This window comes from Schistocerca gregaria, chromosome 3, assembly GCF_023897955.1.
Source record: "Schistocerca gregaria isolate iqSchGreg1 chromosome 3, iqSchGreg1.2, whole genome shotgun sequence".
Lineage (NCBI taxonomy): Eukaryota > Metazoa > Arthropoda > Insecta > Orthoptera > Acrididae > Schistocerca > Schistocerca gregaria.
The window spans coordinates 275,828,747-275,845,299 of NC_064922.1; the positions used below are offsets into that span (position 1 = coordinate 275,828,747).

Sequence of the window (16,553 nt, forward strand, 5' to 3'; positions counted from 1 at the left end):
CTTATAGAAGTGTTACAGGACCTCGTTCAAGCTCAGTGAGGTGTTGATAATGGCATTTCTGTCGCCTTAAAGGCATTCTTGACTAATATTAATTCAACTCAAAGTAACCAACGCTCACGATCGTTACAGCGTGTATTTATAACAAACCTGAACTGCTTACTCATAGTTGCATTACTAGCACCACTCTTATGCGACTGACGCGAAACTGGAACAGACATCATCTTCCAGATATAGGAACACCTACAAACGTTTGTTTAAGTCGCATAAGTTCTTCTTAGTGTTGCAATTTTTTTCCCGTCAGTGTATATACCGGATGTCTCTCCTAAGTCGTCAGGCGCATTTTGTTTGGTGTTCCGGCGAAATTTGTCATTTCGTGTCACATTGTGTAGCTGGAGTCAGCTCAAACAATTACTGCACCTCATGTCTTTCATGCCATGCCTAGTGTCGATAGAAAGCGTCTGTTTGTTTCCCATTTCAAACAAAATGATTTTTAAATCAGGATATTACACGTCCACTCGATAGAGCTCTCCAAAATTATGCTGGTCCAATATTTGTTTTGTCGATGTGTACATGGAGGAGCAGCAAAACTCGAAAAATAAAGGACAATCCAACAGCGATTCTGTAGCGTTGCAGTCTTGGCTGTAGCAGTGAGCGCGAGCCCAGGCAGTGCTGTCGCTGAAGAAGCACTGGTTATTGTTCGAGTTTTACTGTCCCTGGTAATATATGCCGATCAAACGAGTACACCATCAGACTAACCTTGGACCACTCTGTCGAACTGGTACGTAAATGTCCGCTTTAAAGTCATTTTGCTTGAAACGGGAAACAAACTGACGCTTTCTGTCGACACTGGTCGTCGCATGAAAGACGTGTTGAACAGTACTTGTGTGGACTTACTACAGCTGTAGAATGGAAAAAACGAAATTGCACATTTCTGCAGAAACACCAAAGAAAATGTGCCTACGGACTCCTAGGGGAGACACAATGTATATTTCTTCTCCTTAAATATCTATGTTTGAACAAGAATTGCCCGCATCTCGTGGTCGTGCGGTAGCGTTCTCGTTTCCCACGCCCGGGTTCCCGGGTTCGATTCCCGGCGGGGGCAGGGATTTTCTCTGTCTCGTGATGGCTGGATGTTGTGTGATGTCCATAGGTTAGTTAGGTTTAAGTAGTTCTAAGTTCTAGGGGACTGATGACCATAGATGTTAAGTCGCATAGTACTCAGAGCCATTTGAACCATTTTTTTTTTGAACAAGAATTGTATACACAAATATGTGCTATTTTGCTTTCTTCCTCACAGTCAGTTCGAACAGGAAACAGGAAAACTGTTTCTATGTCCTATAAGGGGAGGTAAAAAGATGGATACAGTGAGTGGCCAGAATCAGATCAGAACAAACATTATGTGATCAAAAGTATCCGGACACCTGGCTGAAAACCAATTCGTGGCGCCCTCCATCGGTAATGGTGGACTCACTCATAGCCTTGAGGACAACTTCAACTGTCGTACGCATACGTTCAATCAGGTGCTGAAAGTTTCTTGGGGAATGACAGCCCATTCTTCACGGAGTGCTGCAGTGAGGAGAGGTATCCATGTGGGTCCGTGGTGCCAGACGTTCCAAAACATCCCAGATGTGTTCTGTAGGATTCAGGTCACGACTTTGTGCAGGCCGGCCGTTGTGGCCGAGCGAATCTAGGCGTTTCAGTCCGGAACCGCGCTGCTGCCACGGTTGCAGGTTCGAATCCTGCCTCGGGCATGGATGTGTGTGTTGTCCTTAGGTTAGTTATGTTTAAGTAGTTCTAAGTTCTAGAGGACTGATGACGTCAGAAGTTAAGTCCCATAGTCCTTAGAGCCATTTGAACCACGTTGGAAGTCGGCGAGTTCCGCGGAGCGCCGCATTCTGCTCTCTCACGATGTCACTTGTCGTAGGTGGCAGTACAATGCACGTAATATGAAGAACGTTTGTTTCTGGGGGTGTCGGGACACCTTTGATCACATAGTGTACATTCAGTTTCGATACAGCTGTAGCAGTTGCGAAGCATTGCCGTGTTCACTGGACAGTTTTTTTTTATTTCGGGGCCTTTTTTTCGAAACACTTTTGTATCTAGTTGTTATATATGTTCCTAACGTATTTTTGTATTTTCAGCTGTTTTGAATATTTAGTTTGTCGTTCACAGTCGAAAAGGTTACATGAGTTTTCGAGTGCTCCGCGAAATTTTAGTTACCAAAAAGGATGGATCAAGGAATTAGTATAAAATTTTGATTGAAAATTGAATAGACTACTGCGCCGCATTCGAAATGTTGATTGTGGCCTTTGGCAAATCTGGCACGAGTAAGACAAGAGTTTAATAGTGGTATGAGCATTTCAAGAGCGTCGCTAAAGATGATGACCGCCCTGTTCGCCAAATCAATTACTGTCGCAGTGTGAAACGTGCAAGGAAAATGATTCAGGAAAGTCGCCGAATCTCCATCAGAGAGGTTTCTGTCGACGTCAGCATATCCTTTGGCTGATCCCAAGCAATTTATTCTGATGTTTTGGGAATGAAATGTGCACCAGCAAAGTAGACCAAAGACGATGTCGCGTATACATCGCCCAGGGATTGCTGAATGAAGGTTACAGCACGTGACGAATCATGGGTATACGGGTATGATGTCGAAACCAAGGCTCAATCGTCCCACTGAAAACTGCCTGAAGAGCCTAGACGGAAAAATTTTTAGAGGTTCGATCACATATGAAGGCTCGCCTCACTGTTTTCTTCCATTATAATGTGGTAGGCATCCTGTCTTATGGTCTTATGGTCAGTAAGGAAAACGACTTGGACATAATGCGTCGTTTACCTGAAGCAAGCCGAAGAAAACATCAGAACTGAGGCAAAACCGTCCATGGAAATGTGTCACGATACTGCTCACGCTCACTCCTAGAAGTTTGTTCGTGATTTTTTGGCTCAAATGGCTCTGAGCACTATGCGAGAACTTCGGAGGTCATCAGTCGGATAGAACTTGGAAGTAATTAAACCTAACTAACCTAAGGACATCACACACATCCACGCCCGTAGCAGGATTCGAACGTGCGACCGTAGCGGTCGCTCGGCTCCAGACTGTAGCGCCAAGAACCGCGCGGCCACTCCGGCCGGCGTGATTTTTTGCTTTCAGTGTTAGCAACCTCTGAAGACTGAATAGGGACATGAATTGAAGGCTGAATAAAGACAACACATCTTGTTCATTTATTGTTCACTGTTCTGTTGCAGGGGGGGGGGGGGGTAGTGATCAAGGTGGTTGGACTGTTGGACTGAAGATGATATGCGCAAAGCTATTACTACATTCCGTCAAGAAAGGAGGATACGGCGTGCTCCAGATCTATTTGAGAAGCCTCGTTCATGTCTCCACCGTCGTATACAGAGTGGTAATGATGATCAGCTCAAGAAGAAAGGTGGACAGTCTACGTTTACCTTCCAACAAGAAAAGCGTTAAGTGAAGCCGATGCTTAGTTTTGCGAACGGTGGGTGCTGATTGGGTTATAACGTATTGAGAAATGCTGTTATTTTTTCTTCGCAGAGCAAAATGGAATCGCACGCAAGTTTTCGAAACAACATCAAATGGCAGGAATTGAATTGCTTATTGCTTTTCGTAAGAGCAATCCTGAAATAACATACAGAGAGACCGAAGGTCTCTCTTCATATCGTTACTTGGTCCTTAATAAGCATGAGGTTGAGCAATAATTTACTTTATTGGGTAAAACAATGGAATAACGTATTTGTTTGTTAAGCCACAATTGACTTATAACTGTGATGAATCAGCATGTCAGATAAACCAAAAATCAAACAAGAAAATACTTGCAGTGAAGTACGGCAAAGCTCTCTATTTGCAGACTTGTGTAGAGAGGGGTGAACTTGTTAACATTCTTGACTACGCGAATGTTGTAGGAATGTAAATCAGTGGCAGTATTTAAAGTTTCACCCTGAATTTTCCGACGCTTCTCCTAATGGCTCATTGGCAATAGTGACAGACTCGAGTCTAATAAATGATGATGCCTTTTTGAAATGGCTTTATCATTTTCAAGCTCACAGGGTTCCTGGAAGACGTCTCTCAGTTGTTGATTGGCACATTCCCGATAAAAGTTATCAGACATCCTCGTTTTGCGAGAAAAATGACGTTCTGATGATCTGTTTACCTAGTCGTAGAACTCATCTACAATAGTCATTAGATAGGTCACTTTTCAAGCTTCTGAAGCGGTATTATGAGAGTGAGTGTAGTAGTTTGATAAGAAACAACCATGGGAGAAATTAACAATTTCCCTTTTGGACTGATATTAAAAACAGCCTGGTTGAAAACAGTGACGACTACTATTGCTGAGAGTGGATTCAGATAAATTTGGCTGCGGTTTATCCATTCACTTCAAATGTTCTCTCTGAACACGATTTTCCTCCTGGTTGCATGACAACAGGATTCAGTGCCAAGGAAGGTGAAAAGAGTGGAACCACGAAGAGCTTGTGACGACTGAGCGATAGAAGACGTTTGTTTGTGGTAGATGTGTATTTGAAGAAATAACACTCAGAAGTATGAAATTTATCATGAGACAATCAGCATACCACCTTAACAAATGTACACAGTGTAGACAGTTAAAATAAGAAGAAATGTTCCTGTAAAAATGCACCGATTCACGATATTACATGTGTCGAACACGTAAAATTAGTTACGGGTAAGGCGAATATAGGCCAGATTTATTGGAGCGGTTGTTTAAAAGTGCAGTATACGTCTCAACGAAACTCCATGCAACATGCTAGTGAACCCAGTACTACACTGTACAACACAATTAAAGAGTCACTTCTTTGAAACCCCGTACCTTTGTGATGCATAAATTTTAAATTTCGCTCAGATGTGCCTACATCCTTCGTGTGTGAAAGTGTGGCGCCCTGTGGCCTCACTCTCTGGCTCGGTGACGCTTCGAACGAAAAGGTATCGAAATATGGCTGAAGAAAACCTTCAGAGCTCAGAAGTTCACATTAGGTGTAAGGTGGGTTAATGATATCACATTGGCACCAAATCTCACCATAGCTTTACCTGCGTTCAAAGGAATAGGGTGCCAATTTAAATGACCGCAGTAAAAGCGCACGGCGATGGTGAGCCGTGGGAAGCGTGTTTTTTCAGCGGAACATGGGTGAAAACATTTGAAGACAGCCGAGTTCTGTGGTCTCATTGAGCAGGCACGTTGGTCCGAGCCTGTCAGCCAGCATCCACGTCCAGGTAGAATGACTAGCGCCAAGAAGTCGCAGCTGCTATGGCCAGCTCATTGAGACCGGAAATAAAGCAGAGGATGGGGCTTTGTTACGCAAGAAGCCGACAGGACATCTGTGTGCGTTCTGCGAATTTCTGTGGGGCAGGACACTGGCGCCCAGACATCCAGACTCTGTTACAAAAATGGCTCTGAGGACTATGGGACCCATTTGATGAAATCATCAGTCCCCTAGAACTTAGAACTACTTAAACCTAACTAACCTAAGGACATCACACACATCCATGCCCGAAGCAGGATTCGAACCCGCGACCGCAGCGGTCGCGCGGTTCCAGACTGTAGCGCCTAGAACCGCTCGGCCACCCCGGCCAGCACAGACTCTGTTACAAAACATATTTGTGAAAGCATGAAGCTTTCAGCGAGTTTATGGCCATTGTTTGGGAACTTCGAAATGGATACAACAGAAGAGATAACAAGCTTTTTATGGAGGGCTGTGGTTCCACCCTGATCATGTTGTTAGCAATAGACATGGCGTATACGCGAGGGAAAGAGGCCGCAAAGCGGAATCGTTTTTTCCTTTCTCCCTATTAACTTTAAAGCCACTGATTGGTCAAATCGGTGTATGCAGAAGAAGGGGTGCTGTCCGAGTTTCGAATGCAGCGCTCCAGTTCGTGATTGGCTTGTGCTAAAGTGGGGGAAGTCTAAAATGTAAATGAGCTTTTGCTACCGAGTTGAGGAGGTAAGCGGACAGAATGAAAAGAACACTCTTGTAGTGGCGCTTCGCTAGTAAAGAACTGCACGTCTCTACCTAAAGGGTGAGACTTGTGTCCTTTGCTAGTGTGCCGCTTAGAGCCTGTGCCAGTCACCTTCTGAACCATCAGAGGTACTGCTTAAAGCATCACGCACCCAATGAGTGATGCTTGCGTGTACTTATTTGTCTTGAGTCGGCCATCTAAACATTTGACATATTCCATCACGCATAGTCATGGCACGGAGTCACATTGGTTTGACAGACTAGCAAACGGGTCCACCTGCACACTGGAATCAACCAGGGTTTCAGAGACTCATAGGAAAGTACCTGTGTTGTGGATTAACCGAACACGAGACCGCGTACTTGCATTTTTATGGCGCGTGCCATTAATGACAGATTGCGGCCGTCCATGAGCTCAATAGCTCAACGCATCGTGGTGTATCGCCCTGACCAGCAGGAGGGTAAGGTATTTGCTGCTACGGCGTAGGGCGCTCCAATATATGTTTCCCAGCACCCTGTTCTTTCGCACCATATTTTTCTTTTTGAAATAGTAGAGTATAGATGCTTGATTGTGGGGTAATTGTTGAGCCGTACCCCAGATTCCCGTGTATGGAGTCAGATACAACGATTAGTGTTCCGGTTAGTGTCGTGCGTCGATCCCCAGGTGATTACTTTTTCTACCATAGACCCCATGTTAGTGAAAGCGTTTGTCAAATAACAATGTTTGTGTGACATTTCTTTAGTCATTTTTGTTGTCTTGTGATGTTAAGGATGAATAAATCTATTGTCATTTAGAACAAAACTACACTCTTAGTTCTGATTAACAGTACCTTCCCATTTTATTATTAAAGTCTAGATTTCAAAAGTAAGTAAATGGCTTTCAAATGGCCTTTCACACATGACACGTCTCTGTGTGAACTCTCCGTTTGTAGCTTAGATATTCAGTGGCCAGCAAGGTCCCCAGATCTGCTCGCGATAGAACATGTCTGGGACCACATCAAACGTCAACTGCATCCCTGTGCCAGTATCCAGGATGTCAAGGGCCAGTTACAACAGCTGTGGGCCAGTTTTGCCTCAGGAGATAATACAACAGTTTTATGATACCCTTCCCAATCGATTCCCGGCCACAGGGTGTGCAACGTCATACTGAGAGCGGGCTCATTCTGCCATGTTCTTTGGAAATTTGACTCGATTCTGTAATCACTGAAATAACATCACATACCTTCTCTGACTGTGAAGTTTCGTTTATTCCTTCCATCCTGGGTGCTTCACTTTTTGTCGTGTAGTGTATTCCTTGAATACTTGGCTTAGCCTTGTTCATGTAAAGGATGTTCAAAAAGTCTCTCCGCAGTGCCGTATGATTGTTAACCGTGCGTGCCGTATGCCGCAGTGAATATACCGAAATGAAACTCAGTGAAATACAGATTATTAATTTATTGAATATTCATTTGTAATTACAAATTTTCACATTATATGTTGAAAGTGTCTCCCTGTTGTTGAGTACACAATTCAATTCGTCTGATCATGTTTACAAACACAAGCTGTAACATTTCTACTGGGGCAGAAGCAGTAAAAGTGGATATTGCAGTTTTCTGTTCATCGATTGATTTTGTATAGTTTTTATAGACAGTTGCTTTTTCTGCACCCCAGAAGAGAAATTCAGGTGATGTTACTACAGGCGATCGTGGAGGCCAAAGTCCCTGTGAAATTATGCGATCACCAAAAACATCAGCAAGCAGTGACATTGAAACGCGAGCTGTATGCGCGGTTGCACCATCTTGTCCAAAATAACCGTTCAGTATTTCACTTAACACAGGTTCTCCTATGAATGGCTACAGAATATCACTGCAGTATCGTTGTGCGTTTATTGTTTCGTTCAAAAATATGGGACCCACAATCCGACGTCTAGAAATTGCAACCGAAACTCCTATTTTCACAGAATGAAGTGGTTCCTCGTGAATACGCAATGGATTTGCAGTACTCCACATAGGAGAATTTTGCGAGTTTATGTACGCCTCACCAGTGAAATACGTTTCTCTAAGAATATTCCTTCCACTTCATTGAACGAAATATTTTAACCATTGACAATGATGCAGTCTCTTGCCATGATCAGTATTTTTCAGTTCTTGCACGACTGTCACTTTGTATGGGAAAAGTTCTGATTTTTTCCTTACAGCTAAGTGGGCCATTCCGACACTAACATCGATTTCCTGGGCGAGTTTTCTTACTGACTTGTTCGGACTCATGGACATTTCATCTGAAACATCGAGTAGTTTATCATCAGACAAAATTCTAGAACGACCGCTTCTCGGTGCCTCTGTCACTGGACCTATAGTTCGAAATTTGTTAATCAAACCTCGCACAGTATCGCGATTTGCGAGTGCTGTCTCCAGGAAAATGAATTAAACGTTTGACGAACCAAAACTGTGTATTGACCGCCAGCTTTGAACACTCTTCCGACTAAAAACACACGTTCTTCAATGCCTAGCACTTTAACAGTGACAAAAACGAAACAAACGAACAAAGGAACTAAACTTAAACGTAACGACACACACCAACGATACTACTGATGCTGGTTGAGATAAACGGAACAGTAGAATGTTGGGAGAGTCCACTTGAAGGGAAGTAACCCAGGCAGGCGAACAATCGTACGGCACTGCGAAGAGACTTTCTGAGCAACCCGTAGTTCCCATGTCGTGGCAAGTCTATTTCACAAGTACTAAGCCTTCATGTCGTGTTATAAAAAATACCGTACTGGTCCGCGGTTTTCCATACCGGATCCTTTATCACATGTCTTCCAGATGTTTCTGGACAGGCGAAGCCCGTTGCTGGCAACAACAATCAGTCATATGGCGAGGGATGCTGTAGGGTAGAAATGCGAAGGCAGCCTTACCGGTGGCGCCCAGTCGCAGGTAGAAGCTGCCGTAGCGCGCCACGTGGGCTGCCGACAACGAGCGACGCCTCGCATGCTCGTACTTGTCCTCCGGCTGGCCTGCAACACAAACAGCGCAGTGTCTACATTTGTACTCCTTTTGTCAATAGTCCTGACGATGTGTGCAATGATGAAACAACCAAGACTGTACTAAATAAACAGTTCTGAGATAAATAATAGCACTAGTTTCCGACTGGTTTTGCAAACCAAATATCATTCTTATACTGTTCCTCACTCCCAAACACGTTTCTGCGCGTCTGTATCATCATCAGTTTCTTATTATTTTATTGAAATATTTATCGGTAACAATTTAGGCTTTGTGGAACAGTCAACTGGTTGGATTTGTGGTCATATATTGCTTTGGTCATCTTGTCATCAGTAGAAAAAATTTGCGGTCTGCAGAAACAGGCGGGATTACATTCTGTGATTTTTTATGCAAATGCAGTTGTTGTTAGAGCATAAAAAACCTATGAATGAGTTATTGTGGGTAACATTACAGTCTAGATTTGGATAAACATTAGAAGAAACTTAGTGAATCAAATTGCTGCTGTCATTACTTCTCGTATTTCTTTATTTTAATTATTACTTATCCTTTTTAACTATCGAACACTTAAATAAACCTTCGAATGCTTGTAAAATTTTCTATGTATCACTGCTTTCTGTGTAATGTGCAAACTAAATGTTGCGTTCATATTCTGTTCTAAAGCCACAAGAGCAATGAAAACCCTCTGTCCGATGGATTAAGGTATTTAAGTGTAAAGAAATTCATGAATGGAACAATACAGAAACTAAGGAAAAGGCAACTGCTCACCTTTAGTGTACTGATGTGAGGTGCATAGAAAGAGGTAACAGAAAACAGTGTTCACACTAGGTTTAGAGCCACACGATTACCCAACCATACATTCTTACGTTTCCATTGAAACTGATTATTCGATTGTTGAGAGCAGTCTCCTGGGCAGATGTAGCTGAGAAGGGTTTAACAGAGGATGCGTGAAGAGAGATGGGGGTATGGTACAGTGTGAGGTAGGGTTATCGAAAGATGGCTTAACGGCTGCACAACAAGATGAAAGGAGTATGGAGAGGGAGGGAAGAGAAAATGAGGGTGGAACGGAAGGTGGAGATGGATAGGGAGACATGGGATCGAGGCAGAAAGAGAGAGTGGTTGAAAATGGCGGAGAGAGGGATGAGAGAGGGAGTAATAAGGGAGAGAGAGAGGGAGGGAGAGAAAGAGAGAGAGAGAGAGAGAGAGAGAGACAAAATCCCCGCAAGCGTTAGGGGCTCAGAATGGTGGGAAAAGTTAGTACACGATTTGGAATGCGCAGCAGTGTGTGAACAGAAGATAGAAGGGAAAAGGTAATGTGAGGCAGAGGGAAACAGGTTGGCGCTGGTTTAGGACAGGGGCTGGGCAAGAAAGACACTCCCACATGTGCAGTTGAGAGAACTTTGTGCTAAAAGTACATATCCATTTGGTTTCTCAGGCAAGTAGCTGTTGATGTCACTTGCGTTGTTATACGCAGCATGTTTGGCAGCTGGGTGGCGAAGTTTGCAGTTTGTCACAGTTTGTCAGTGGCCAGTGCAAGCAGGAAGTTCATCATTTGGCATACCCACATAGAATGTAGTACAGTGCACCATAGCTGATAATATAACATGGCTACTTTCACGTGTAGTCCTCTCTTTTATTGGACAATTATCGGCAGGGTGCAGGATTGGAAGCGGGCTTGGGACAAAAATGGAAAATATTATTTTGTAGGCAGGTCTTTGGGTAGGATACCCCTCATTTTAGGGCTTGACGGGAGATAGTCAGTGCCCTTTCCATAATTTATATAAGTGAAAAGAAATTTATGTTAAAAATTTGAGACAGTGCAAATAAACCGAGACTTTTGTTCTTCAGTTTCAGACCGCTATGACAATTAAGCTTTCGCGGCGTTTAACAGAATGCTTGTTCTAGGGAACGGGTAAATTTCACTTTCTTGTGTTTGCCCTCTATTGTGATGTCCCAAGTCGGTCAGCAAAATCATATGAACTTACTTCTACAGCTATATATATGCTCCACAAGACACTGAACAATGCATGACGCAGCGACCTATGTACCATTATTACCGAATTTTTGCCCTATTTCACTGTAGCTTTAAGTTTTGAGCGTTGGGGAATAGTCTCTCGTACCTTTTACTCCTGATCACTACACGAAATAAACAATGATAGCGACCGAAAAGTCGCACAGTCTACTTTGGATACCAGTTATCTAAACTTATCCTACAGGTTTTGGTCGGAAGTACTAGTCGCCTCCCAAAGATTGCCATATAAGTTCCCTGAGCACTTCTGCTGCACTTTCCTGTGGACTATACAGACCTGCTACGAACCTAGCAACGCATCTTTGGATTCGTATTATGTTACTTATCATGCCTATTTGAAAAGTATTCCAAATACTGGCACAATGCTTAGAAATGGCCTATAACGTCTCATAAGGATTTTCCTTTACATATGCACTGCACATTTCCATAACCGTTCCAACACATCTAAATATACCGTTACCTTGCTGATACTGGTTATTCGTGATCTTCCATTTCATATCAGTTCTTAGTACTACTCCTACATACTTAACATGATATGACATGGCCATGATGTTCACACTAATCCTTAACTGAGGTACTATTTACAACCGAAAGAGAGAACTCGATAATATCTTACGTTTATCTACTATTTGACACAGCTGTAATTCATTAGACCAAGTGAATATTTTGTCCTTGTCTTACATGTGGAGAACACCATCTTAAGCGAACAATCTTATACTGCTGCTGATCCTATTCGGAAAATCCCATATTTGCATACATCAAGGATGAGTGGCTTGCATGCTAATGACCTAGTTGGCGTAGAAAGTTAACGCACGGTAGTGTGGATTTATAAATCTAATTTAACTTCTGAGGATTAGGAGGGTTGCTTGAAGGAAAATAGACCGCTGCAAAAAGCTGTCGGAAAGGAATAACTTTATGCTCTTTGTTGTTAGGACTAAAATATGTTGAACACTATTTCAGCTACTCTATGTACGATCTATGAGTTTCCACGCCCCAATCCTTTTAATGTGAGTGGAACCTCTACATGTAACTCGTTTGATATTTCAGGACTGTAAATAAAATTGTTTGCCAGTTGCGTTAAATACAATAGTTTGTCTCTGTCAAAATTGTAGTAAATAAAATTCACATGTCCTTCCCATGTAATTCTAGGCTGATAACCCATAATAATCTTGTGGTCTAGCGGTAGTGTTCTCGCTTCCCGAGCACGAGGTCCCGGCGCGGTCAGGGATTTTTCTCTGCCTCTAGATGACTGGGTGTTGTTGTGTCATCTTCATCGTCATCATTCATCCTCATAACGGTCGGGAGAAGGCAATGGCAGACCACCTCCGCTACGACCTTGCCTAGTTGGCGGTGCGGGTCTCCCGCACCTTTATCTACGCTCCTCGGAGTATGGGACCTCATCATCATCTTCAACCCATCATAAGTTATGTTACTGTAATTATTCAAGCTCAATTGACTTATAATGAAAAAGTCTCACTTTTAGAATGTAACATTTAATTTTAATTTTTTTCACTTTTAATAATGCCGTTATATGTAATAGATGGCTGATTAATCATCTGAAACTGCTAGTCTTGAATAAAGAAAAGAATAGCAGAGACCATTTTTATTTACTGAAATTTTTTCTCGTAATTTTGTCTAACATCCTCTGTTACATGCGACTAGCAAATGCCTTATTGACTCGGTATTCAGGGCTTTACCTAAGGTGGCATTTTAAAGACAGATTAAATTTCCACAACGAATGCTATATCGTCACATCTTCAATTAGACGTCGGCTTGACTAATTATCTATTAGAAAGTCTTGTACCTCCACGTTATTATATAAAAAGCAGACACTATGTCGACTTTGAAATCACAGGAACATATTTTCTCCGAATAAGCACTTACCGAATCTGTTGATGATCTTGTAGATAGCGCGACTCTTCAGCAGAATCATGTAAATGAAGCACATGTAAAGAATACTTCCAACGTAGAGATACAGGTAGAAACCCTGAAATGAGAAACCGAAGTTATTAGGCTATCACCTAATTATGACTTCTAATTCTAAAACAAATTTTTCGATGTACTGTCGTGTTACTGTGCACACTTACATAGAAATACGAACTTCGAACATTGTTACAAGGCCTTTGTGAGCACTAGAATGATGTTCAAAGACCAAACATCTAATGACAAGAATTGGTCAATTAAACGGTCAGCAATAGTAACAAAGGGAGTGTCAAGCAAGATTGCTACATTTTTAAGAGTTGTTGCGAACAGTGCAGTACTTTCTATGCTAGCCATTATTTTAAATTAATGTACTTTTAATTACATATAATGCTTAAAGCATGGGTTCCATTATTCGGAAAAATGTGGTGATTAAATACTTTAAAGAAAACCCTTTGCGAGACAGGCAACTGTAATGTGTATGGGTTTGGGTTGTTTGGGGAAGGAGACCAGACAGCGAGGTCATCGGTCTCATCGGATTAGGGAAGGATGGGGAAGGAAGTCGGCCGTGCCCTTTCAGAGGAACCATCCTGGCATTTGCTTGGAGTGATTTAGGGAAATCACGGAAAACCTAAATCAGGATGGCCGGGCGCGGGATTGAACCGTCGTCCTCCCGAATGCGAGTCCAGTGCCTTGTAATGTGTATGAAAATATATTTATTAACACATTGTCGGTTCAAAAGTGTTTTTAATTAAATATATTACATATTAGAGCAAAGGAACTTTCAAATTTTTATAATACGGTCTACGAACTTGTTCGCGAAATAATCTATTTCTGTTAGCAACAACCACTTTTCACAAGAATTAATTTCATTTGAAGAATTTAAGCATTTCAGAAAAGTTAACGAAAAATAATATCGAAAAGGCTCCCCAAATTAAGCAGCAATACAATAAATACTCTCAAGGTAACCTTATTGATAACAGTGTTATCTGTAGTCAGCGTAAAGGTACACAACAATTCAATCAGAATTTATACGACTGTTCCTAAAGGAAGAAATACTTTCATGACTAACAGAAGGGAAAATGAAATTAGCAGAGTTTAACAAGGGGTGTACGAGTAAATGAAACAGTGAACGGAAATTTTCGAAAGCTAAGTTGAAGAGATATCTATGAGATGAGGTGAAAGGAAAAACAGCAAGAAAGCTAGAAAAACCGGACGAAATAAGTCGTCACATATCTTACCGAAATAGTCCCCCCAAGGATTTCCGTAACAGAGAGGAACAGCCGTGAAATACTATCAGAAATCGCAGAGGTGAATACGGATTGGAGATAAGGTGGATACCACGAAAATGCGTATCTCGTGCCGTTTAAAGATAAAGAGTGGGTCTTATATTTGAGAGTTATGTGAACACCGTACACATGACAAGTCACCTGGTTGCATAAGGCAGATGTGATTTTTTCTTTCGCAAACAGTGATGACATGTATGTTACTATGTTTTGGAGTACGTAGAACGTCACACCATCGAAATGTATTCTTACCCTCTGGCAGGCACTGATTTGTGATTTGCAGAGTATCTATGTATATGTAGCTGTACATGTACCTCTGTGCAGTGTATTATGTGATGGGACGAACTCGATTTCCGATCTGGAAGCTACTGTCTTGTACATCTCTGTCCCTTGTATTCTCATGTCTGAAAATGCAGCATGTGAATTCACTTGGTCAATTCTATGGATGTGTGTGTGTGTGTGTGTGTGTGTGTGTGTGTGAAGAATATGGTACATATTTTTACGATGGCTTCAGAGATGACTACTATCTGGGCACACAGGACTTGGTTTCCTAATCTTTTGGGTAAAGCCTCCCCTGTGTCCCACTATCTTTCTTTGAGCTTTCTGTTCTGAAAATTTTATACTGTCTGGTCCTGTTTCGGCAAGGTTCAGATTTTTGCTACATACAAGGCTAGTAAAGTCAACATTTTTGCTTTTTTCGTAAGATTTTTCGTGCTGTAGACGTTTCAGTGAATTTATGTGTGTTAATTTCGCTTTGTTGATTTATGCTAACGTGAGGTTACTGCTGTGACGAAGGCATATCCGTGGATATGCCAGAAAGAGCTGTACCAGGTGACGTCACTGATAATCAACTCACGCCACAAAGAAAGAATCGTGTAAATTTAACTACATGCGTCACGTAACAGATAACTTCATGAACTTAATTTATTTAATATAGGTGACTGTTACGTACGTGGAACGTGGGTGCTGTACTCACAAGATAATATAATAAGGAATATCATCAAACTCATGAATGTAAAATGAACTCTATTTATTACTACTTCCTGTTGATTTCAAATTAAACGCAAGTACACAAGGACGTGAACTCGTTGCAGTCACTAATGCTAGTATAAATAACAATTTCATGAAAACAACAGCACCGTGGCAAAGATGAATACGTCAAAATCAACATGACATTGCAGGCTACGATTAAGTTCCTGCAAGTCGCTCAGTGACGGCCAAATGTTAATCAGAGAAGGAAAGAAAAGACTACAGAAAAATCAAGCAACCACCCACTATCTTGACCGAGCGCATGTTGAGTTCGCAATTGCGGAAAATGTAGTTTAATCAGAAACATAAAATCCCTAATTTCAATCTGAAAATTCCACGTATATCATACCACTTGTGAATGGTGCAATGACCCAACGCAGTTAGCGTTACCAGTGCCTGTGAATGGCAGCTTCGTTGGCTGAATATATGTTTTCTGGTCTGCACCTAACGATGCACTCCCAATACCGAAGTACCTCTCTCGGCTGAAACGTCTCCTTGCAAGTCTTGGATGGAAGTAGTTCCTCACAACTCTGCCAACTAGAAGCAGAATTTTTACTTTCGCGTGATTTTGTTAACCAATAACGACCGTGATTGTTCTGAGTGCCGATGAATAAGCTCTGTTCTAATAATGCAAAAATCTCCATTACACACTCATTTTAAACATAGTTATCCAGTAATATACAGGTTGAATAACATGGGGGACACGCTACAACCCTGTCTCACTCCCTTCCCAACCGCTGCTTCCCTTTCATGCCCCTCGACTCTTATAACTGCCATCTGGTTGCCTTTCCTTAATCTATAAGTCGTAGGGTAAGTGTTGCTTCACGTGGTCCAACATTTCTTCGGAATCCAAACTGATCATCCCCGAGGTCGGCCTCTACCAGTTTTCCCATTCGTCTGTAAAGAATTCGCTTTAGTATTTTGTAGCTTTGACTTCTTAAACCGATAGTTCGGTAATTTTCACATCTGTGAACACATGCTTTCTTTGGGATTGGAATTATTATATACTTCTCCAAGTCTGAGGGTATTTCACCTGTCTCATACGTCTTGCTCACCAGATGATAGAGTTTTGTCAGGACTCGCTCTCCCAAGGCCGTCAGTAGTTCCAATGGAACGTTGTCTACTCCCAGGGCCTTGTTCCGACTCAGGTCTTTCAGTGCTCTGTCAAACTCTTCACGCAATATCGTATCTCCCATTTCATCTACATCCTCTTACATTTCCATAATATTGTCCTCAAGTACATCGCCCTTGTATAGACCCTCTATATACTCCTTCCACCTTTCTGCTTTCGCTTCATTGCTAAGAACTGTTTTTCCATCTGAGCACTTGATATTC

At 42.1% G+C, this 16,553-nt stretch overlaps 1 protein-coding gene across 2 annotated transcripts in view; it reads right to left on the reverse strand.

Annotated features, from left to right (window-relative positions):
- LOC126355827 (proton channel OtopLc-like) overlaps nt 1-16,553 on the reverse strand; it is a 254,516-nt gene that overhangs the window by 64,227 nt on the left and 173,736 nt on the right. For both annotated transcript variants that reach the window (XM_050006273.1, XM_050006274.1), the window contains 2 exons: nt 12,868-12,970; nt 8,873-8,971 (listed from right to left, as the gene is read on the reverse strand). In XM_050006273.1, the coding sequence (XP_049862230.1) occupies nt 8,873-8,971; nt 12,868-12,970 (202 nt within the window). The remainder of the gene's footprint in view (nt 1-8,872; nt 8,972-12,867; nt 12,971-16,553) is intronic.